General features: G+C 33.6%; 1 protein-coding gene across 1 annotated transcript in view; it reads left to right on the forward strand.

Moving 5' to 3' along the window:
• LOC132701282 (paired box protein Pax-1) overlaps positions 1-15,519 on the forward strand; it is a 31,621-nt gene extending 16,102 nt beyond the window's left edge. Inside the window, exons 2-3 of the mRNA XM_060669082.1 lie at positions 9,577-9,757; positions 14,686-15,519. Coding sequence (XP_060525065.1) covers positions 9,577-9,757; positions 14,686-15,241 — 737 coding nt within the window. The 3' untranslated portion in view covers positions 15,242-15,519. The remainder of the gene's footprint in view (positions 1-9,576; positions 9,758-14,685) is intronic.
• Positions 15,520-26,980: the final 11,461 nt, after the last annotated feature.

Genomic DNA, 26,980 nt, shown 5'->3' on the forward strand with positions numbered 1-26,980 from the left:
TCAACATAATTTCGCAGTGTGAATAATAATTAATATTCATTCGATGTGATTGAATATTGCTCATCCGTTTACACGAAATTTTTAAAATTCAAGTGTGCTTTGGAAAACAAAATTCAAAAAATTATAATATAAATAAGTAAATAAATATAACTAATAATTATAATAATTACATATTTGCAAAAATATGCCTTTCAACCTCTCCCACCTTGCAACTGTTTGTGCTAGAATCTATGCTCATGGAGCACTGAAGATGAAAAGGCAAAGATCTTGTGTTTTATCTGTGTTATTCTTTTTCATTATTGTAAAATATTTTAAACAAGTTGCGTGTTAACAATAAATTTATATATATTCTGCCACAAGTATGAAAATTTGTATGTAATTATGGTAATTAGCCTATAAATATTCCCAAAGATGACCACATTATTTTATATTAGGTTAGTTTAGGAAAGAGATATTAAAATGGGGTTATCACTAGTTCGTTAGATCCTTATTTAACTTTCTTTTCTCGCAATAAATTTTTAATTTAAATTTAATTTTGTTGAGAAGTTATTGACATTTATTTCCCACACCGCTTTTCTTTTCGAGATGAACCAAAAACTATTCAATGTAAAAGAATCAGTTTCAGTCAAGCTCTGAAAAAGCCAGCAGGATGATTGGCGAAACGTCGGCAATTTCGACTCAGCAAAAACCGACGCAGGAGGAATCCAGAAGTTTTATAAAAAGTATTACAGTAGTCTGTGGAAGTTTCTTTGAAAAATGGAAAAGAATCGAATTTATCACAGGTTTAAACGGTGTCCATCTTAGCTATCTATAATATAAGAACATTTTTCAAAAACCGGGATTTACAATACTACTAGTAGAAATTTAATCATAATTTCCATCATTTATTTTGGATAAGTTTTTTTACCGCCATTGACGCCAAGACAATTGCTAGAGGCTATCATATTATTATGTTTTTATTAATCTATATCAAGTACAAGTTATGTTGTCATGTTAGTGTCTCGTGTTCTATCTGAATACCATATATAGATGTAGACCTCACGACTTCCTACTCCCTCCTATAAAGAAGGGCGTCATAGGGAACGTTCCACCTGAAACTACGAATTTCGATGAAAAATCGGTGCTACTGACTGGAAAACGTGTTGACAAAGATATCACATTTTAACACGCAGCCGCGCGCACACATATATCGCGACAACAGAAAACGGGCCCCAATTCGCATAAATCGCGGTGCTACCAAGAAACGTGCCATAAATATAAATCTAAAATCGTTCTCGCAACTCTTAAAAAAATCGCCGGCCGCGCGTATTATTAGCAGCCGAATAAAATTCATGGTACAGTAAATGTGCCAGCAGACCATAAAGTATGAAACTTCTATAATGTCAATCGGCGGCTTTAACTTGGCTGCCTCGGGTAGTTAAAAAGTTTTACGATTTTCGAAGATCGTTTTCGGGTTATGGTGCCGCATATAGGGACTTTTCGGGCTAGCTTTTAGTGCCCCGTTTACGAAGGAGACAAGCAAATTTAGATGTATACCTACCTGATAACGTTGGAGCGTTTTCACTCTGCATTTTGCGGAAATAATTTCCTTGGTATCATTTAGTATTTAGGAATAAAACAACTTCGATGGAATTTGCATGTGCAATTGTTTTTGTTAAAAAAAAAATAGGGGGGCTGGCCAGATATTCAGTTCGTGAGTTTCTTTTGAGAACACATCTTTAGCTTGTATACTATAGTTTAGTACAATATGTGACAGCGAAGATAATTTTCTGATGAATTATTTCAAGAGTATTATCAGGATTGATATAATCGCCAAATTATAGTCTATTGATACCTATAATAAAAAATAGGACCTCATGCTAAAACCACGAAATTTGGTGCAAACAAAAATATGATCTCAATCACGCGTTTTCACAATATTGTTGCACAAAAATTGTAATTTATTAATTCTATGCATTGAAGGAGGTAATTTCTGCTATATCCTAAGAAAATGACATTTTGGATACCAGAACTAGGGAGGAAAATGGTACGTTGCTTCAACAGTTAATATGTAATATAAATAAATAATTTGTATGAAGATCATGGGAATAATTCAAACCACCATGAAGAAAAAATTGTATATTTTGGACATGTCTTGAGAACCTCTTTTGCAAAATACCATTAGTTGTCAAGCTAAAATTAAATGCAATAGAAGCCAAGATATACAAGCAAAACTTTTTTTTACTTCTAATGCCCTCAACCGCTAAAATTATCATAGTTAACCCAACGCCTTTTTGCGTTTTAGAGCCGTCATTGTATCGATGATGTGCTGCCCTCCTGAGCCAAATGATTTTTGCTAGGCCTATTCACTTCATAGGGGTTGGTCTGTCCTTCATATCATACCTGCATCATACCTCATGACATCCTCAAAATACCGTGGTTTAGTATCCAGAAAGTAGCTGCGCTTGGCCAATCATGACTGCGATATCCGCCAAGCAGCTGGAAAACGTCTGTCAGATATATATGGAGGAGACAGCTTCAACTAGGTTTCCATAGCCATTAGAGTCGTTGTGTGGAGGGCATCAGAAATCGCTATCCAGGTTTGCCTATGCAATCTAGCAATTTTCGCATGGATCAGTTGCTGCTTACGACTCAAACCCCAGGTTTTGCCACAATCCCCACGGCATGTCGAGAGTTACAGTTTTGTCTTTCATCTAGGCTCCCAGATAAATCATCTCGATTATAAACAGTAAGTAAAAGTACAAAGTGGTCCAGTTTGTTTCTGCGGGCAAACCATACGGTTTCCAAGGATTTATGGTCATGATTTCCCTCTTGCACCATTCGTAAAACCACCTCCTCCAGAGGATAGCCACTAGTTTGTCCACCAGTATGGTGCATGGCAGAAGAGAGGATAACCCTGCTCCAGTTGGCGGTCCTGAATCTGACCAGTTCTTCCCTTATGGACGTTGTGATGGTTCTAGAAATACTAAGAGACTGTCGAACTCTATTTTATTTTAAATTACAAAACATTTCGGGCAGTTGTATCCGTACTAATTTTTAAGTGTAGATTAATTTAAATTCTAAGACTATATACAGAAGTACTAATAAAGCCTTTATTTCTACTCACTAGGACGTCTATCTCGGTTTTAAATTATTCCATGTATATATTCGCTATCAGTAAAGTGAGCGGGGAACCCAGGCTTTCCACCATATGCAATAATTTCCCCATCCCTTCATTCAGCTGCGTAAACTCGAATTTGTTCATGTAATATTACCAAAAATCGCCTACAATTAGATAAATCTCCCAAATGGATAGCCAATTTTATAAGACAGGAATTAAGTTGTCTTGAAATGTAAGAGAAAAACATTTTCAAAACAAATGCAGAGCCGTAGCTTTAGCAGAAAATGAAATAATTATTTTCTTGGTTTAATCTAGCGTAACGGTTGTAGCGACAGACCGTCTCGCGCCGGGACTACGTTATGGTTCGTGTTGGCGGAGTTCCGACACTTAATAAATTGCCGAAAAACGTAGCCGGGGTTGCTTTAAACGTATGAAGCGTGCCCATTACTTTAATAGCCGAATATTTTTAGACCCCCGCTTCTTGCGATAATTACTAATTTCGTGGTTACGTTCCGCAAAACCGTAAGTTTCGTTTTGGATTAATTTATTATTAGAGAAAACATTTTGACAGCATGTTTTCATTTCGTTAGTGTAAAAAAACTACAAAGTCGTACCAGCCGCGTAAATAGTTGTTGCGTAGTCGTCCTTTATCCGCGACTTAGAGCTACAAAAAAAGTGTAATGCTAAAGGTCTACCCTGTTGACTCAAACTTCGGTGTTGGCATTTCTTTCAATCATCTATCGTTGAAATTGGTTTTGTTGACAAATTTTGTGATCGCGGTATGAGGCCTGATAATGAACCAGTTGCAATATATTTTCCTTTTAAAATGAGAAAACATCTGGTCAAAAAAATAAATACCTTGTATGCATAAATGCATAAAAAGTAAATATCTAAAAAGTTTAAGTGAAGAACAGGAACTCTGGTATTAAAAAAAATATTCAGTTCCTATCTTGAGGATTTTGCAATATCCTCATGGTCAGACAGCACATGTTTTCCTTTAAGGATTTTCAAAATGTTTTTTGTTACTTTTTTAACTCAGTAAGAATTTTGCCACCTGTTCTTTATAGTGTCTTTTAAGTTAAATATTTTTGTCTCCGTTCCAATACTGGTTGGGTCTCTGTAATGCAACTACACTTGTCAATATTTTTAAATCTAAATCCCATTTTGTGCAGAAATGAATTGACCATTTTATTTTAATTTCTCTTGCATTGACTGAATTTGATTACACTCATACATGGCATGCACTTCCCTGCGAATCCACTCTACATGACCATTCCTAAACACTTCTATATTATGCCATTGTCGCATCGTTCTTTCTTTTTTAGTGAATTATTGTCAAGGAATTGACGCAATGTTGACCTTGAAATACCAGTTAACTACACTGTCCTCACAATGGTAGCTTTCGTGCCCTCTGATGTTTTTAGAAGACCTACAGACCAATTTTGCATAAGAAAATATAAATTATTATCAGATTATTTATTTGCTATGTCAAAGTTTCAGGAATTTTATAGTAAACGTTACTTGGTGTCTTTTCAAACAGTTTTTAAGATTAAATACCTAGAAACAGTGTATACAATTGTCCGATAATAAAGATAATATAAGTATTAGGCAAATGATACCTTCATATAACAACAATTCTCTTGCAGCACCTATTCAAATGACACTTTCTTTTCGGTTCGTAAGTCTCCTCTGCTTCGTGTACTGGACCTATACGTTCAAAAAGTAAGGTGACTTTTAAGTTTATGTGTCAACGTTTATTCCAATGCTCGAAGCACTTCTGGTAAGTTTATGTCCTCAATAGTTGAAAACCTCCTTCCTTTGATGGGTTTCTTGAGTTTTGGGAACAGAAAAAAGTCGTAGGGGGTCATATCCGGCGAATGTGGTGGCCGAGGCATGACTGTGGTTTTGTTTTTGGTCAAAAAATTAGCCACAAGCAACGACGAGTGAGTAAATGCATCCGGACGTTTTTTTCGTATTGCTTGTGGTAAGAACTCTTAATATACTACGCCACGATAATCAAAGAAAACGGTTAGCAAAACCTTGACATTTGATCTAAATTGACGTGCTTGTTTAGGTTCTGGCGATTCTGGGTTCTTCAACGCTTTCATCAGCGTGCTAGGGCGTCCAGAGCGAGGTTCGTCATCGGCGTCTTCTCGGCCATCTTGGAACAGCTTGTACCACATAAATTTTTTTTTGCGCATCATATACCGTTGTCAACATTTCAAGTCTTTTACAGCACTGTATTCCATTTTTTTCACAAAATTTTATGCAAATTGTTTGTTACATTTTTTTTGACAGCAGAAAATAGCCGCACACAAAACACGTCTAACACTGCTGCCTCACAAAAAAAGTAAACGCGCAAAGTGTTCCAATATAACAAAAAAATATGTCGAAGATCGAATATACGTTGTTTACCCATTTATAATAGCCGCCGTACTTTTTGAACACACTTCGTACAAACAGCGCAATACAAAATTACTACGTAGGAATACAAGACCGGTCATAAAAGCGCTGAATCGTAATGAGCCCAATATCACAGATCAGAGTAGTTTACAGCCCAGAATAAGTATTTGATATTTAGTGGCTTTGCCCCTGTTCACAGCCTTTATCATTTCGTACCCCTACGTAACTATGCAATTATTATAAAGATTTTTTTAGAATCTTTGCAATCTGGTGGTGTATATGAAGCAAGTCTGCAAGCAATTTTCGGAGACAGTTTCGTTAGTTTTGCCCCCTCCATGTATGGGTTATTTTCAATTGCTTACGGTAATCTATTTTTGTTCACTACCATCAGTCACTAAAGAGGGTCATCTAAAATATTCACGTGCGACCAAGCAAGTGCCACGTTTGAAAGGTGTTTCTTGTTAAACACTTTTGGGGGTCGTACCCCCACTTACATGGTATGTAACGTGTCAGAGATAATATTTTTAGAGTGAAAATGATTTATAGATATGCGGTTTATGAATAACGGATGTCTCAGTTTTGCGCAACGTGTCTGTAGATTTTTCACTCGGGAATGAAATTTACAAGTCTTATAACCTGATATTTTTTTGAGTAAGAAAAAAATATTGTGCAAAATTACGTAATTAGAATTAATTGTTTTAAGCGCTAATCTCCAATCTGCTCTATTTGCATGAATTTTTCTAATTTCAAGTAGTGGATTAAAAATTCATTGTAAATATATATTGCCATTTTTATTTATATTTACAGAAAGATATAAAATTACATTGAACTGTGTAATTTTAGTTGTGTTATTATAACGGACAATGTGTTAACGTAAACAAAATTGCAGTTTACTTGAAATACTGAGTAAACAAACTTTTCATTTTGATGTTTTCCCATTATGGAGGCATAAATGATTGATCCAGGTACAATGGATGACAAGTAAAAGCTTACCTAAAATGAACTCTTATTATTATTTATATGCCAGTGCGCGCGCGGGTGTGTGTGTGTGTGTGTGTGTTTGTGTGCGACTCGGTATTTACAATTTCTTAGATCTAATAAATATATTTTTTTTCTTAATTTTTGTACACAACAAATTGTAGTATGGCATTACTTTATGTTCTCCAATCTAATTTATTCTTAAGTTTAAAATATTTATAGAGTTTAAACCAAATTGTAATACAATTTGTTTCGACCAATGGTAACTTGTTAAATGATTTTTGTGTAGATAATTAGAAACAAATACATAAGAAGCAAATTAATTTCGAGTTTGTGAACTCTCTGGAAAGTGGGGATATTCGGAAATAATTGATTATTCCAAACGGCTTAATGCATTTTAATATACTTGGAGTGGTTGAAAACAGTTTTTCTATGCTATTAACAGTGCTATATGAATAAGGCGATAGCTATAGCTGATATTTCCACTAGATGGCATTTTCTGACAATCGCAACAAAATAATTTTCTGTCAAGTCATTAAATAGTCAAATAGGAGCCCAACAGCTCCATGAAAACCGGATCTCAATATCTTTATCTTAATCTAAAATATGATTAAACCTTGATATAAGAAAGTTTTACCGAAAACTGGTCCTGGTTGCCATTTTGAGAACTCGAAAATAATTTCCAGCAAGTTTTTCATATCCTTTGACTTTCAAATTTCTAGGATCATTTGTTTCTCAATACCATACGTTGTCCTTATTGGGACGGTCCTATTTTCATACTCGTTACAATTTGTAGATTTTTTAAAATTTGCAGACTGGTTTGGCTTCTAAATTACTTTCTACAAATTCTTTTCAACTTGAAAATAAAATTATTTCAGAGCATACTTTGTAAACTTCACAAATTAACTGCTGAATTGATTAAAATACCTGTTGGCCAATTTAGCGTCCAGCAACCGTGTAGGAAGAGCCAGCCAGCGCACGCGGCAGATGTTTTTAGAATAGGTTGGGTCGCATCCAGCCATGCATATTCGCATGGCCCACTTGAAACCTTTTGACAAGCTGGCAAATAACAATGGCGATGGTTTCCACGACTTGTTGGGAATCATTGCTCATTAAATTGTTGCATCTAGATCTTATTTAATAAACGCGGAACGAGATGTTTCGATGCCGTTTAGTCGACGACGATTCATTTACCCCTTAATTAATATTAATCGAGCTTGCGGATGTTAATTTCAGTTAATCATCGAATGTGCGGATTAAATATAGAACTTTTCCGATATATATATGTGCATGAATATGTTCTTTCAACGGCGATAAATGACTTGTTTTAATAAGAATCTGCGCAAACGTCTGTAAAATGAATTACTGTGTTTACCACGCTGCATGTTGTCCTCCAGCTTGTGTCATTTATTATCGCATGATGCTGCTTGCAAAACGTGTCGACGATAGATGTATTAATTTTAACCTACCATTTCAAGTGTTGATTTGAAATTTTTAATAGAAATGCTCAGGAAATAATTTCTCTCATGAGCAGATAATGAATGTAAAAAAAGTTAAAATGTATTATTAAAAACTGTTTGATATGGATACATAGTGGCCATTTTGTCAATGGGATTGTATATGTGTAACCTGGGTAAAGTTGTGTATTTAGATGTACTCTGAAGCTATCATAATAAAATTATCAGAAGCGAACTAAGAGATATCAAATTCTTTAATTTTTTTAAAAATATCCTCTGGCTACTGTAATGCTGCGTCGGTTGTGGATACATCGAACTTGCTGCCGTTTCGCCAATCAGCTTGTTGGCTTCTTCGGAGCTTCAATTAAGCTCTGAAGAAGCCAAAATTTCAACAACTGAATTCCGAACTTACTTTGAAAACGACAACTTTTATATAAAATTAGTATTTCTGAAATGTTTTTAGTCCTACCCTGATAATTTAATTTTGGTAGCTCCAGGGGAAAATGGAAGAACTGATATCCACCCTGTATGAACAGTCTATATTATCTGCTGCTTGGTTAGGTCTATATAGAAAAACCCGTATTTTACCGATCTTCCATAAAACCTTTTGTTTTTAGTTTTATTTTATGGCAAGTCTTTTTATAGAGGGTTTTAATTAAATTGTAATTTGGGACGAATTTTACTAGAATGAACCTTTGATATTTTTAAATAAAATGTTAGTTTGTCACTTAAAAATTTGTATAAGATAGAACGTTAGTTAAAAGTTATATTGGTGGGTGCTCGTTAGATCTAATTCAGTTATTTATGAATAGAATAGAATATTTGCTAAGGACCTTTGCATTTATAAAATACATTATAGCAAGTGAATTGTGATGAAAAATCATTTTTACATAAAATATGTAATAGGCGATGAAAACGAATAATAATAATAATAACAACACCACATAAAATCACCACACCTCATCAAAGTTTGAATATTTTGAAAATTCGTTTACGTGGTAAAAACAATATTTCAATGTAATTGCAGACTCATAATGCATATAGAAGTATAAAAGTGAAACACACTCAGACGAACGTTATGTAATTGTAAATCTAAAGAATTCTTTTTGAACTCCCTACTCTTTTAGTAATACACTTGGTTGAAGGTATAAACGTGGTTTCTGTGATTCTACATATTTGTTTAATTATTTCACAAATTGAATATCACGAAATTTGAAGTGTATTTGAGAAAATTGATCATTCTATAATATCGCAAAAATCAGGCAATTACTAATGCGTATTTTTTAATTCACTGTATTTATTATTAGTTTTTTAGTAATTCTTATCATTTATTGTTATTTTTTTTAGTTTTGGTTAGTTTTGTATATATGTTGGTAATGCATGTAGAAGTATAAACGTGACATACACTAGGAAGAACATTATGTAATTGTAAATTTAAAGAATTTTTTTGAACTCCTTACTCTTTTAGTAATACACTTGGTTGAGAGTATAAAAGTGGTTCCCGTGATTCTATATATTAATTTAATTATATTACAAATTTTCATGTATTTTTTAATTCCTTGTATTTATGATTAAGTCTTTAGTAATTCTTTTCATTTAATGCTATTGTTATATTTATTAGTTCATTTTTCATTGCAGATGGCCAGGTTCAGCAATATGGCGAAGTCAATCAGCTCGGAGGAGTATTCGTAAACGGTCGGCCTCTGCCCAACGCAGTTCGGTTGCGTATTGTAGAACTATCGCAGGTTGGAATTAGACCTTGCGATATTTCCAGACAGTTAAGGGTTTCGCACGGTTGCGTTTCGAAAATTCTAGCAAGGTAATTGCCCCTGCCTATTTCGCTTACCAAAAACTCAAAGTCAGGTTATTGGAATCTAACCAGTTAGGTCTTTACTGTATACCGTACTACTTTAGAAACATTAATAACATGCATTTGGCACTAACCGCTAGGGGGCGTTACAGCTCAACAAACATTGCTTTTGTTTGTTTACATTTTAACATTATTTGCAATTTTAGAAGAAGAACGAAAGCGTAAGATATAGAGTAAGAAATGCGGAGATCTAGCTCATTTGATACAGTCAACCCAAACAGATCCTTCCCTCACCACCGCCAGCGGCCAGGTTGATTAAAATAAAGCTTTAAAATAACTCTTTCATGCGCGTATTCAATGTCCATCTTCAATATTTTTCATGTTGTTTCATATATTCAAGACTATGTGGACTTAAAACAAAAATGGAAAATTCTCAATATCTTAAGTTTCTTTTAACAAAATTAAATGCTTCGTTTGGGTATTTCAAATTTTTTAAACAAAAATGTAGGTAATTCAAGTTAAATTTGCTTTATTTATTGTGCATTTTTTGTATTGAATTTTTGTTAGTTTTAAATTAGTTAGATATATACTTAAAACTATTCATATAGTTGCTTTAAATCAAACATTATGTCAATCCATCCAACCACTTGCTTTGTTTGATCTTGGAGATATTTTCAAAATAAATTCTATCAATTGAAATTTTTTTTATTAAAACATGTTATTTATTGACCAATTATTTTTGACAATTATTATTAAGTAAAGGTAATTAAGAAATACTTTTAAAAATGCGGTTTTTCAGAGGTGTTACCAAAAATAATAATAGAAGAAAAATAAATGTCTGCCATTGTTTAAGACTGATGATAAATGACACATTTTATTAAGACGCTAAGCCGAAGCAGATATTTAAATTATTTGCATTAATTATATATATTATATATTATTATATTCTATTATATTATATATAGAGAATTTTTGTGATTCAGGATCCAGAGTTAATCAACATGTTAATAGATACTCTAAAACTACTTCTAGACGTTTTTTTTTAATCTCGAAAATTGAAAGAGTCAGAGCTTTGCGGTTAGTGTTTGGTTGTCTACTTTTCTTTATAGTAAGTAAATCTTACAAAAAGAAGAGAATGCAGTTTAACCCTTTTTTTTTTATTAATAAATGATACAAAATTATTCAGCTTAATAAGTGCATGAACATGGTAATTGCTGCTTTCTAAAATACAGAACTACACTTAATATAGACAAAATTATTGCACATATTCCTTCCTTGCCTTAAATACATCAACAGTATAAACAAAATCAACTACTTTAACACTGTGTCATGACACTTTTTAGTCTGCATCAAGTCCTGTAAAAATAGAAGAATCACATATATATTACGTACAAATATTTTTCATTATTATTGATTAGCTCCCGGGCTTATAAATTTCACAAGAACTTGCGATCACTCAGCGTAAATTTATCACAATTTGGATGTGGCCCGAATATTCTTAAACAGATGGCTACATGGTCACATGTATTTGGAAAAATACCTACTCCCTATAACATACTCAAAAAATTTGTCAAAGAAACATCCACAAGCAACTATAAAAATTTCTGGATTCCTCCTGCGTGTTATTGTTGAGTCGAACTTGCTAACGTTTCGCCAATCATCCTGCTGGGTTCTTCTCTATAAGACTCCGTGAAAAGTCTGTCACCCCTGATGATTCTAAAATTCCTCGTCTCCACGGACTCCCTAAAATTCATAAACTAGGATTATCTCTTTGACCTATTGTCAGCACTATTGGTTCTCCAACATATTATCTTGCAAAATATCTAGCTTCTATATTAAAACCTTTTACAGGGAAAACTGATAGTTTCATAATTAATTCCTTTCATTTCAATTAACAATTGAATTCTTTCATTAGATTCACAAGAAGATATTCTGATTAGTTTCGTCGTAGCCTTCTTTACTAAAACTGAAACTCTCAAAATCATTTCAGATATATTAAAATCCCAGAGTCCGGAACGAAACCTTCTCACCTTAATTGAAAAATGCTTGCCTGGAATATATTTTTCTTACAACTGTAAAATTTTTGAACAAATGTCGGGAACAGCTATGGGTTCTCCATTACAGAGCCGTAAAACTATCTCAGCTCCAGAATTAACACTCTACATCTGCTCTTCTCTCTAATAATTCCCACATTAGAAATCACATCACACAAATACACTTCACCACAACTTTGCAAAAGCAATGAGTCCGAAAGTAATCCCGCGCTTGCGACTGTTGTCCTTCCTTACATTCAAGAATTAACTAGCCACATATCAATAGTTCTTAAGAAATATAAAAAAATCTCTCAACATCTTCGATCCCGACCAATACCATTTGAGATGCCAGGAGTTAACAGCATTTCATACATTGGAGAGATAGGACGAAAAATATCAACCAGACTCAAAGAACATTGAGACAAAGACAAATAAACTCATTAGCAGTTGCCGAACTAAATCACGAAATCGGACATAAAATTTTATTCGATATAACTAAAATTCTTCTACCAACGAAAAATCCGAAAATCTATAGCTCCGTCCCCCTCAAACAATATGTAAGCAGGTACAGAGTAAAATGCGAGCCAGTGTCAGTTAACCTCTGAAGAAGCCAAAGTTCGACTCAACAACAACCGACACAGGAGGTAGCCAGAAGTTTTGTGAAAAAGCTGTGGGTAGTAAGTGTAGTAATATTAGTGTTCTAAATACATACTTTTAAATAGTTTTATAACAGTTTTATAATTATTATTACACAATCCTTACACCTTACACCGATAAAAAGTGAAACTGCACTGAAAGTTCGTTACAATTCGTCAGGTTTGGTGTAGCCACGATATGCGATCAACTCAAACCAAACACAATTACATACTATAATAGAAAATGCAGTTTAAAAGTATTTTCAAATTATTACATCAAGAATATCATAATTTAATAATTAATTAATAGTCTTATTTAGAATACGGCACAACCATGTTCTCAGATCGAGGGTATGTATGGTAAAGTCTGTTCATAGATATAAGAAAGTGACCAATTGCTTTTAAATGGGATTAACACACAATGCAACAATATTATTACCTAAAGTTTCGGCATTTAAATTCAGGTAGAATTGTGGTCCGTAATAGAAAATAATTTTATACCTACCTGTGTTTAATATTTTTTGGTTTGGTATACTACTTAGTTTAAGCTTATTAGTAATCATTCTTATTTCGTTTGTAATATAGCGTGTGTCGAATCGTGTGCGAATTATGCAAAATATGTGCGAGTCTAGTGTATCTCAGGAGATGCTCCCGCCCAAATGTAGAAAACACTATTCTATTGACACTAAGGAAGTGATAAACAATGTTTATTTGACTCTCATTAAACGAGGTGCCAGCATCTTTAGAAGAAACGGCCACATTGACGAAAATTCCAACATCAACTGTATGGAAAATCGTGAATAATGCCTTTTCAGCGAAGAAAAAAAGAAGCGATGCTGACATTTTCTCGAGTGTAGATGAAAGTGATCAAGATATAATCCGGGGTAAAATTTGCCAGTTATACGAGGAACAAAGCGTGCCTACATTAGATATCTTAGGAGGCTTGAAAAAGATAAAATCGGTGTTAAATGTAGCAGAACTACCTTATGGAAGGAAGTGTATTCAACACATGGGTTTTAGATTTAAAGAAATTGGCCAATTATTTACTTGGATGAAACCTGGTTCGACACCCCGGAAAAGGGTTGGATTGACTCAACTGATAAGTGTAAAACAAACGCGCCATCAAAAAGAGGTAAAAGAATAACTATTTTGCATGCTGGCTCTAAAGATGGTTGGATTCAAAATGGACTTTCTCTTCTGCGAAAAATATTAAAGGTTCTTCTCTGGATTACCATGAAGACACCACCGCTGATTTATTTGAAAGTTGGTTTAAAAACAAACTAGTTCCAAACATTCCTCCTAATAGCGTCATTGTAATGGGCAATGCAAGTTATCACAGTAGACAGTTGACTACAACCCCTTCCTCATATGACACAAAAGCAACAATCCAAAACTTCGTGTATACTAACGACATTTATTTTCACGTAGATTATACCAAAAAGAAATTAATTGAGGTTCTACAAAGCTTGAACCTACAAAAGGAATACGTCTGTGATAATTATGCAAAAAATCTAGGGCATACAGTTTAAAGGCTTCCACCTTACCATTGTATATTTAATCCCATTGAACATGTTTGGCACCACCTGAAATCTGCCATTCGTCGTAACAATGTTTTTCCCCGTGTTAACTCCAATGTCCTCAAACTTATAGAAACCGAAGTTTTTAACATCCCTCCACAAAGTTGGGCAATTTCTGTTAAACATATAGAAAAAGCAGAACAATCGTATATCCATATTGCAAATAATATAGAACAAATAATAATTAATTAATAAATAATAATAAATAATGATATATTATGTGAATAATTTTAAGTAATTTAAGTAGGTAATAAAAATAATTTGTAATTTTATTTTAGATTTAAACATAAATACATACATAAATAAGTAAATATTGTTTAGTATATTTCCTAACAAAACCCCAAATAATTAAATTCTAAACAAAGTACGGACCTGTTCGGCCATATTTCATTCTTACAGCTTGCCCGGGCCTTTCCTTAATTCGTATCAGTTAGTCACTTTCTTATATCTATGAACAGACTTTACGCTTTACCACAATGAAAAATATATTTTGAAAATATCATACTCATTTTTCAAGCACATTGAAGTTGTTAATTTAAACTGGTATCCTTAATTCAAAAATACTTAAACTTAAATCGAGTAAAAATATTATAGATACGTAATGTACAATCAAGAATTTGTTTTTTTCTGTGGAGGTATATCTATTAGATGTTGAAATAATTTCTACAAAATGGATTTTAATTAATTCACAGATATCACGAAACCGGTTCCATCCTCCCCGGTGCTATAGGCGGTTCCAAACCCAGAGTGACAACTCCCAAAGTGGTGGCCTACATTAAGGAACTCAAACAAAAAGACCCGGGAATTTTCGCTTGGGAAATCCGGGACAGATTGCTTTCCGACGGCGTCTGTGACAAATACAACGTTCCTTCCGTCAGTTCGATCAGCAGGATTCTCAGAAACAAAATCGGTTCCTTGGTGCACGGATCACCGCACGGTCATTCGATCTACAATATTTACCCTAGTTACCCATACCCGCAACAAAAGTCACCGTCTCAAAGGCATAGTCCGGGCCATTGTTGGCCCAGTTCGCATTCGGTTACCGATATTCTAGCTGGAGTGCATGCGGCTGCTTTTAGAACTCCACATCCGGGAGCTGCGGCTGCCCTTCCATCTGGACCATCACCACCTAGCACGGAGCACGCCCAAAATTATAACTATTACATGTACTTACAGTCGGGCAATCCTGCGATGCATATGATGAATACCGGGATTGGTTCTCACCCTTTAGCCGGATCACATCTTTAGCAGATGCGTTGTCGTATTGATAAAAACCGTTTAAAATATGTCTCTTTGTACCAAATGAACAGTTTTGAAAGGAGAAACTATTTCTAGTCTTTGAACACAAATTAATATTTTGACGTTATTCTATTCGACAGGTCCGGAAACTAAACGGAAAAACTCGGCATCGATTTAACATGAATCGTCTTATCCAAATGTACTTTTTAATTAGGACCAGCGACTGATATTTTTAACTGTGTTTACTTTATATCCGATTTTTTATCGTTTTTAATGCCAAAATTCAAAACCCTTCAAAATATCTTAGTTAAGTGTAATTAAAATGCGTTGACAAAGAACATTAATAATATATATATAATATATTTAGTTATGGGTTCTCAAAACTCAAAAATTTGCTAGTATTTTAATAAGACACTCATAGAAAATACGTAAAATAAAAGAAAACGCTAACCTTTCGATCAAAACTAAATATAATTTTTGTATTGTACTGAAATCAAATTATATTGACACAGATAAAAAAATAAGCATCACAAAATATTATTTTGGATGTTTAAAATAATAATTTAAACATGATATTGATTTAAAACGAAGGGGCCGTCATTATAAATTGTAATATACTATTATGCAACAAGTGTGGTAAATGGTATTTGAATCACGAATTTATTAAAAAAAAACCTTTGGACCCTGAAAACGCAATCGACGAGCTTCATCGCTTTGTTCTATTGGTTGGCAAAAGTTACATGACGGAAGATACTGTTTCCTTTTTAAAAAGCTAAAAATTCTTTTAGAAGTAACAACCGACCGCCCATCAAATTTGAAATAATTAATGTAGCCATCTTATTATAAGAGAACGGACAACTTTCCTTTTTGTGATAAGCGAATAATAATTTGTTGTAAACATAATTCCGTTTAAAACAAATACGCAATATATTAAATATAGGAAGAGATTTATAGACAAATCAAAATATTTACAAACCTTTGATTAGTTAAATTGTCGAAAAAACTTAATTTATTATTTATCAAACTTCTGGATTCCTCCTACGTCGGTTGTGAATGAATCGAACTTGTTGACGTTTCGCCGATCATTCTGTTGGCTTCTTCAGACCTTAACTAAAACTGTTTCTTTGAAAAGTTAAGACTTGATTTATTACAAGGTGAGTTCTTGTGCATTTTAAAACGCATTATTTTTCTGAGTGTACTGATTATAGCACCCTGCACCGAAACTGCAGAAAAACCGGAAAGCTGTAATATATCGGCAAAGTTTCCTTTTTTTATGAGTAACAAAATGCTCCTGAAAACAAATAATTTTGAATTCTTATAATTTTTGCCAGTCTGTGATATTAATTTAGGTACAAAGTATTCAACATCAATTATTACCAGGTGACTGGCATTAAAAATAGGAAAATTAAAAACAGGTATATAATTAACATTATCAAAAGTAACCTCATGTGATTAACTTCAATAAGTAATTTTTATTCTTTTAGGGGAAAGGAAACATTTTCGGATAAGATAATTTAAAATGATTTTAAGTCAGATTAATTTGAAATCACTCCCACAAATTTACTGATGCCTTTGTTGTCGTTAATTTTCCATATACCATGTATGTACTGTTTTAGTTCTCAAGGAACAACCTCTTCATGTAAAACATATTTTTATTTTTTAATAAAAATCAATAGTTAGCAAATCTCGCAATACAACGATGTTTTAGATTTGTTAATCTTTTATTCATAAGTATTTATTTGAGCATAAAATGCAATTAAAGATCGTATGTATATCCGATAGGTATAGCCTTAATTTTGTATTATTTGTGGAAAATGTATACTGTATATAATACACCTATTTTAAATTTTGTATATATCACATTCGTATTTTAGAAATTAAAGTCATATTTATTTATTAGATTTGAGTTTAATTTTTTAACAGTTGTCCCTTAAATCGCATAAGTTAATATTAAAATACTACTAATAATAATAAATCGCATTTAATTAAAAATTAATTCAATTTGTTGATAAAACTTTGATAGAAGTTTGAATAAACGCACAACAAATAAAATATATCTAACGTTTATTTATTTATTATACTCAACTAGAATTAAAAACGCATACATATTAATAATAATCGACTTTATTTATAATAAACAAATAAAACGTATCTCCAGGGCGAAGTTTAGGTTAAGACTATTCGAACCTTGTCCTGGTAAAATACTAATACATGTAAAGTTGTTAATCATTGATCCGTCATCAAACTAAGCAAAAATAATTTTAAGAAGGCGCTAAAAGTTGTCGTGTTGTACTTTAACGTGTACATTTTTTTAAATAATTGTATATGCTCAACAACACCAGAATAACAGAAACTAATGTAAAGTATCCCAACTAAATAATTGCTGATTTCTGCACAATTAAATTGTAGAAAACTAACAGCAACATTGGACCACGCTCAAACACTTGACGCCTTTTTTTTTAATGCGATAATGCTTCGACTGCCGACGGCAGGGACCATAGATAAAACCTGGATAATTAAAGTGGGTACTAATACTCACTACCACTTATGTCTCGCACAACTTAATTTGCTTTTCGGCAGAAAAAGGTGAATGGATTAAAGTTTTTTTATTGCGATATTTGCTATTTGGGCAATAAGTTTTATATGTTTACCAAAGTATTAATTGAAATCCAGCAAGATTCGAAGGCACGTGCCGATTCTCAAATTTGACATTAAAAAATCCTTGTTTGTTTTGTTCCCAAAATGAAGCAAAAGGATTTCGAGGCAATAATTTTTAGCGAGTGTCGCAGAAAAATAATTAAATCAGAATTAATGTCCTAGTAAGGGGTGTTTTTTTTCGATGTATAGAACTTTAAGTTGCAATAAAACAACGATTGATTATTCGATGGACATGAATTTTATTTATCCGAAAGATAATCTTGTGGCATTACATTTCAAATATGATTTCTGGCATATGACCGCCACGGCTGGCGCGGATGTAGTCCAATCTGGACGTCCATTTTCGATTACTTTTTACAACATTTGTGGCCGTATATCGGCAATAACACCGCGAATGTTGTCTTCCAAATGATCAAGCGTTTGTGGCTTATCCGCATAGACCAATGACTTTACATAGCCCCACAGAAAGTAGTCTAGCGGTGTTAAATCACAACATCTTGGAGGCCAATTCCCAGGTCCAAAACGTGAAATTAGGCGGTCACCAAACGTGTCTTTCAATAAATCGATTGTGGCACGAGCTGTGTGACATGTTGCGGCGTCTTGTTGAAACCACATCTCCTGGACATCATGGTTATACGGATCAAGATTGACTGTAACCTTCTGGTCATCATCGTTTTTGAAGAAGTATGGACCAATGATTCCACCAGCTCATAAAGCGCACCAAACAGTCAGTTTTTTTGGATGTAACGGTGTTTCGACATACACTTGAGGATTAGCTTCGCTCCAAATGCGGCAGTTTTGTTTGTTGACGTAGCCATTCAACCAGAAGTCCGCTTCATCGCTAAACAAAATTCGCTTATGAAAATCGGGAACAACGGCAATCTCGTTTTGGGCCCATTCGACGAATCTACGCCTTACTTGATGCTTCAATTCTTACACGAGTTGGATTTTGTAAGCACGTAAACCAAGATCCTTCCGCAAAATCTTCCATAAAGTGGATGGACACAGATCCAATTCCTGTGCTCGATTGCGGATGAACTCCGAAATAAAATTGCAAGCGTTATTCAGGCGTAAGTCTATTCATGATGAATTGCCAAACCAAACTGAAAATAAATCACTTGACAGCTGTTAAATCGGTCGCAATCCTGAACAGTAATGGCAACTTAAAGTTCTATACATCGAAAATAATAACCCTATATTAAAATCAGTACCGGGACGCTAACAATGGAGTTGTGTGTCATCAGCAAAAGCTTGCACCTTCGCTGAGCTATATCGATCAACATGGCGATTCATTAATAATCGGAAATATTTTAACAATATGTATCATCCCGAATTAAAAATATTAAGGTTAATCCCAAATCGCTTAGATAAAATGCGGTTTTTGAATGGCACTTTTGAAAACTAGAATTTATTTTTAAATATCCAACGCTTCACTTATTCGTTCGAATAAAATGCATAAATAACAGTTGTGCAGATTTATGTTTAACCTTAAGCATGTGACATACATATAAAGTATTGTGCTAAAATGGCAATTTTGCCAGTACAATTAGGGCAGAGCCAGCCCAATCATTGAATCACTATCGCTATTGCTAAAAAAAGAACACGGAATTTTAACTTAACAACTTACATTTTTTAAAAACAAGTAAAAAGTTACAAAAAACAAAATTCTAATTCCAGCCATTCCAAGAAAGTGGCAATACACAAGTTGCGATTAGCACCAAATGCGATTCAGTGAAATAGCGAAACCCAAGACGCAGGAAACTACAAAACGTTTTGCGAGACTAATGTGTCTGGCGAAGGAGTTTGCTGTTGGTCTGGGGATCAAATTATATGTCGCTAATTAAGACAAATATAGCGTGCATTTAAGTTACCGACTGCCTCGCAGAGTTTTAATTAAGATACGCTTATTATATCTCGATCCACTGGAGCGGTTGATTGTAATTTCCGCTAATGAATAATTAAATCAATGAAATAAAGTAATTCCTAACGTGAATTGTTGTCAAGCTTTTCCATACTTGCGGTTGAGCCAGGTAACTTTTTTACTTTAAACTGCACATTGTATGTTTTTTTTCGAAATTGATTTCATTTCCACTTATTTCAGCTGTATTTGAAATATTGTTTTAATTTATTTCTTTTTCTCATTATGTATAACAACTGTAACACGTAATTGTTAGTTTATTTTATTTTAGTTTATTATTAAGTTTAAATAGGTATTTATAAATTTAATTTATTTATTTATTTACTTGCTCTTTGGGACACAAACAGGTTAAACCCACAACAGTGCCAAGAATCCAAATATAAGCATGTAATATTATACAAAGCTTAGTTACTTAGAGAAAACGAAAATAAATAAATGCGATGAATTAATTTAGTCCGGAATAGAAAAGAAAAGTAGCAATACAACTATTATTTCAGATTGAAAAGCGCATAATATATGCCAATTTTATAATAGAGAAGGCAAAAAGCAAGAAAACAAAAGAAAAGAAAGAAAAAAAAAAGGTTCTGATTTATTTATATATTATCTGGTATAATCTCAATAAGTAAAAGCCAAAGAAGATTACGAATCAGATAACTAATTTCGATCCGATAGTCTATCGGTACAGTGTCCTTTTTAAGGAATCATGTGAGATCGTAAATAAATTCCCGTCTAAACAGCGAAGGTTTGCAGCTTTCAGAATACGTAGCAAGGGAGAATTAAAGAAAAGTTATTACTGTTTCTATAGGGATTACTTAATGAAGGCATGGTTCTAAATTGTCGAGATGCTACATCAAATGGAATTCTTGCCAATATCTCAGAGGAGTTCACACGGCCATTTAAAATTTTATGCAAGAAAAGAATATCAGTGACCACTCTCCGATCCTCCAATATTAAATGTTTATAATGCATTCTTACGTCGTTTACATCTTGGGACATTAAGTTAAGATTTTCTTTTTAAAAGAGGCATTTCACGATTTTTTTATTATTATATCCATTATATCCGGGGCTCCAAATGACATAAGCAAAATTTATTCTACTATGAAACTACGCGTGATACTAACTAAGATAAGAGGCCTGTTGAACACTTTTACTTGTCTATTAATAAGCTTAGCATTTGAAAACAGGATAATATGACAGTATTAATGTCTAATTCTGATTTCAGAGTGCTATTATTGACAGAATAGTTGAAGGGAATACGAGCCCGACTTCTAATGAAGTACGATTCAAAGCGCTGAATATCTTCCTGTAACTTTATGCCGCCGGAAGGTGTGGTAATTTTTCTGCAACTTTTCAGGTCATCAGCATACAAACAAAATTTGTTATGCAAAAAATGTTTCGTTACAACCTTAATGTAAATACGAACTTTAAATTTTCTACCCATCAGTCAGATATGACTCAACCGATTCCAATAACACCACGTCCACACATGTATTATTGCAAAATTATTTTGTAATAATATTTGTAATACGACTCCAGATATTACGCCACTAATTTATATTAAAATGAAAGTCATAATATGATGATGATTGGTGAAACGTCAGCTGAAACCGTTTTGAGTTAAGCTCTGCAGAAGCCTTTGAAACGTTGGCAAATTCGACTCAACAACAACCGAAGTAGGAGGAATCCAGAACCATAGCATGACTTTCATTTTAATATAAATTAGTGGCTTGCCAACATCTGGACAAAAAACAAGTGAGTTTCCGCGGTGTAGCAGATATTACTTTAAAAAAGCTCTATACTAAACGGTATGTACTGTTCTGTCTACTAAAATATGTAGAGTAGTCTTACAAATATTATTGCAGAATAATTTACAATTATACGTATTTAAATTCCTATTTAAACTTATTCCAGCTGAATTTGAAATATTGTTTTAATTTATTTCTTTTTCTCATTATGTATAATAACTGTAACACGTAATTGTTAGTTTGGATTCATTATTAAGTTTAAATAGGTATTTATTAATTTTATTTCATTAATAATTAGTAATGGTTCCAAAACAAGCCTGTCGCCATTTTTAAAGTCTCAATTTATTTCTAACCACGTTGAACACTTGATTTTTATCAATTACACGAAAACCATTTCTCTGTATTAAATTCTCGAGAGTATCACAATGACAATTCAGAAAATTCAATGTTGTTCATGAGTAAGGATTTCAAAAATGTTTTATTCTAAGCGGCGTGCGCACATTTGAGAACCAAAGGAGGTATATAAGACGGAATTGTGTGCTTACTTAAAAATTTGTTTCACTAATATTAACAAGAGCGGAGTAATAAGGGGGGATACATACAATTCCAACAGGATAGTCCGACGAGAAACATACAAACCATATTTTATCACACTCAGAAAATAAACATTTTCTATGTAAAAAAAAAATAAAAAATCTATATAAAAAAACTATTGGAAAACATCTTTATAAGCAGGAATGGAAGAGATGATTTCTGTTTAATGAGTTTCGAAAATGGATTGTCAAATTCTATCAAAGTTAGATTCGGTCTTTTTTGTTAGTTGTTGTTTTGTCTTCTTTTCTGTCTAACATTGTTAGAATTGTTATTTATATTAATCCAGTTCCAGTGGCGCCAGCTATGTAGATATAAGCAATTTTTCTGTGGTTAGATCGGTTAGATATTTGTACAGGTATTTGAGGACATATGTGGCTGTAATTTATAGAGAATACATTTTTGGTTTGTTTTTTCTTAGATAATCTGTGGAGAGCTATAAAGTAAGGCAAGAATTGAAGAGACATGCAGTTTTCGACGCTATATGCGCGAAAGACACCGATTTAGAAATCTCCAATTTTTTCAACTGCGCTGATAATTCGTACATAAGATTCGTTGTAAATTGGAAGCATCACCTGGGGATTTAGAAACTGTTGCAGAACTCAAGACATGAGGAATGTTCAGACACAACTAGAAATACACAATTTGTCCAACAAGTGCAGGAGATCGTTCACGAAATCCCTTCAAAATCCATGAGGACCGTTGCGAGGGACCTTAATGCCTGTGAGGATCTAATTCGTCGAGTTGGCTAAGAAGACCTCCGCTATAACTCATACGTTATGCGCAGAGTTTATGTCGGCACAAACTCGGAATCAAAGACAAGACATAAGATTAGATGGTCGAAAATAGTTATGACCACATCACCCCAAACTTATGGCTACCTAGGTCCCCGGATCTTAATCTCCTTGATTATTACCTATGGGACACAATTGAGCGAGAGACCAATAACATCTCCATAACACTATTTCATCGGTGAAGGAAGCTATAATAACCACAATGATCAACATGAAGAAATATAATTGAATTCGGACATGCAATCGTTTCCGATCTCGGATTGAGTCCGTTATTGCCGCTAATGGGGATTTTAATGAATAATTGTGTAGCCTAATAGTCAATTAACGTTATGTAAAAATGTCATGAAATCCTAATAAATTTTAAAATAAATTTGTCCTCAAATATCGTGCGCACCCTGTATACGTTTTTACGAAATATGCGTCAGTTTAAAGCCGGGAATCATTAAAAATCCCAATATTCCAGTATCCAGTATATTATACATTAAGGAGGATCCACCAATAAAAGCCAATCTATTCTATTCTATCTATTCTATTAAAATATTTCAAAGTTTTGATAAAATTTGAAAATACAATTTTCGAAACATCTTCGACATAAAGAAAATTTGACCTCTAAGCTGAAATTAGCTTGTAGAGATGCCTTTTCACGAATTCAATATTGTTGATTATTGTTATGAGGGTCGTTCACTAGGTCGTCAGCCTTAGAAACTTCAAGAGATGATTTATAGAGTTGAAAGAAGATTATGTTGAAAAAAAAAGTCAAAAAAAGTGTTTTCCTCTACTTTTTCCTAAAGACTTTTTTATCACCTTCTTAAATATGAACTATATAAACGCTCTACAAAAGATTTTGTGTCTCTCTCATATATACGGAATTGTTAACTTAATTTTCCCCTGACTGCTGCCGTGAAAAATGGAATGGAAATTTCTCGACCCATAACACGCTTTTGTAATAACCCTGTTTAGCACATTTAATCTAAAACCGAAACCAAAATATTTATGAACCAAAAATGTGTTGCTTGTACCGCATTTCTCATTAAAACTGTCTCATTACCAGACGACACAAGTGAAACGATTCGTGGGTATTCTCGTCTTTTTGTTAACAAGCTGCGATGACAGTTTTATAAGCCTTTAACGATATTCTCGCGCTCGATCAGGTGAGACGTTCCGTAACGTTTAGCACGGTCCACCGAAAACTCACGTTTCGGTGAAAACACGTGTTCCGTTTTGGTTGGCATTTATGAAAATTTCACACTTCCCTTTTTTCGCCAATCAGAAGTTTCCTTTTGTTTCATTACACGGACGGCCATAAAATTCCCAAAATATACATCCTCCGAGGTACACTGGAAAAGTTGTCCATTCGCTTGCAACTGACAGATTTGATCTGCAATTGTGAACTATAAAAGACCAGGTAGGTTCAGCGTAAAGGTTTGCTTGCAGTCTGTTAACTTAAATTACAGTTTTCAGTTAGAATTTCAACTACTGAATGTTCACCATTCACATACAGTTTTGGGAGATTTGTTAGTAGTAATCGGTAGTCGGTGTAGTAAATCATATAGTAAATAAACAGAACATTGGTGTGAGATTTACGAAATAGAGCGAAATTCCTTAGCATATCGATGAACTATTAACACTTTGACTGCTAACAATACACCTAGAACACTAGCACTGTCACGACAGGGCACCATAGTTTCATCAATGCAAACTTTCTGTCCCGGTACATAGGCGCTTTTGAAATTTTGAACATATTTGGTCGTTATCAGCAAAATGCCAAAATCTCAGCAGCATCTCAAGGCGGTTTCGTATCATAGTGTTTTTAGGTAGTTGAAAGGAAAACATTTTGCTTGTAGACCAATAGCTGCTAAGCTCTGGAACTGTTACTATGCGCATGTATCCCACCAATCCAATGAGCTGTCTCATTTTATTTAGGTCAGTTGGTGTTCAGCAATGTAACGAGAAAAAGGGTGAATATCAATTTGTTTCTCAATTGTTTGGATTACATATAAGTTGGTTTTATCGACCATAATATATATTATGTCGTTGGTCAAAAAAAGTGAAAAATAATATATTGTCTCAGCAAGCGCCAATACTCCTGCAATCGTTGGATCCATACCAGTGGTACCAGTAAACTCAAAGCTTTGTTACCTTCCTACAGGATCAGTTCAAACAATATTTTGGAAAGCATCGTTGATATTGACCGTAGCCCTCGGTCAAACAGTAAGGAGAACTAGCGACGGCGTCGCTCTTGGCAGAGTAGCAGCCACTGGAGAAGGTAGAGTGGGAGGTACAAGACGCCGACGGGCTAGGGGTGTAGATGTTTGGCTCTTGTTTTCGCTGCTGATCTGACCATCATCTAGGCTGAAGTTGGGATCATCCCCGCTTCATCACTCATGTCCACGTCATCATCTTCTTCAAGAGCCGCAGCTAACTCAGCGTCCGTTAGATATTTTCTGGCCATTGTTTTTATGTTTTAAAACACTTACACTTTCAAATAATAGTTTATATCTAACACTTGCACAAAATTACTGAAGATTTTCACGCCTGCAATAAAAAAATATATTGAAATGGTGTATCGCCGGGGATACACCTGACCTAGAGTGAACAATTTTCAGCACAGGCCAGGTGTAGCGACACCCCGAAAAAAAAACAAAAAAATAAGAATTTTTGGAAAAATATACTATAGAAGTTCATAAAAGTGCACAAAAGCCTCTAACACAACAGGATATTCGAAATCCCACACTTGGCCTGAAGCAATAAAATCTAAAAATCAGCGTGGCAGTCAAAGTGTTAAGACAAACAAAAAAAAACACAATAATGAGAAATGGAATGCAACTACCAAAGGAGATAGTAAAATAAGCTTTATTTTTGTTCCGTTTATTTGAATACACACACCCATATTTGGTTTAATATCTTTGGTAGCTTTTAATTTTCGACTGACAAAGCAAATGTTTATAAACATTAACAAACATTGCGAAAATTTGGTCAGTTCCATAAGCAGCAATGCTCCATCGATCTAAAATATTTTTATCGCTGCCACGTTGCCGCTTCTTCGAAAAAGTAGCATCAAAATTAAAATTTTAAATAGGACACTATGTACAATGCATTTTCCGACCCGCTAATACTATACCTATCTTCTGCGGTTTTCGAGAAAATAATTATTATCTTCATTTTTCTGATCAAAATATGGTTTCAATAAAAATTTTACTATGTTCCTGGAGGAAGAAAGTTAAACAATTTTTACATAGCTTAGGAAGATATTGAACAGAATTTCTTAATATTACATCTACATTATACCGGGCTAATCAAACTACTGATTTGCCTACCAGATACAAAGGATCGAAACCAATGGTCATTAAATAATTCGTATAATTATTGTGAGACCTCCTTGTTGAAGTGCCCCGGTGCCCCGGTACCACAAGGTCCAAAGTTCTTGAAAACCAAGATTCTCGAGAAAATCATCGCCATTATTCTTAATATTTGAAGGTATTTTGCAGCATTCAATGATTCATCGTAAATTAAAAAACTGACTTTATTATTTTTGAACAAGCAAACCACATTTAAACTAAATTTGCTTTGAAATCCTTTTTTTGTGGCATGAGGACAGTTGACAAACTAAAAGTGTTTATTCTTTAGGTTGAAAATATCCTCTTCTGAAAATTCGGCTTCGTCGATCACCTTAAAGATTAATTATGCCAAAGTACTCCAATTTTCAGAGAAACTTGTTTTTATTTCAGAAACCAAACGATTTAGGTATTAAGGTACTATCACCGGTGAAACATCGGTTAAATTAAGAAAAAGTTGTTAATTTTAAAGCTTAATAAAAATTCCTTTTCGGCGTTGTCAAACTTATTAGTTTCGAAAACAGGGTGAGTTATAAATATCATCGAAATTTACTCTGTTGAATATCTATAAATCGCTTGATTTTAGAAAAATAAATAAGATCAGGGGTTTTATAATTTTTTTATGTTTTTAGATGCAATTTTTTGTTTCCACGAAACCATCAACTTCAGTTCTGTTGTAGAACTTAAAAAGGAATAAAACTTTTGAT

Source organism: Cylas formicarius, unplaced genomic scaffold, assembly GCF_029955315.1.
Source record: "Cylas formicarius isolate icCylForm1 unplaced genomic scaffold, icCylForm1.1 PGA_scaffold_10__41_contigs__length_53128322, whole genome shotgun sequence".
Taxonomy (NCBI): domain Eukaryota; kingdom Metazoa; phylum Arthropoda; class Insecta; order Coleoptera; family Brentidae; genus Cylas; species Cylas formicarius.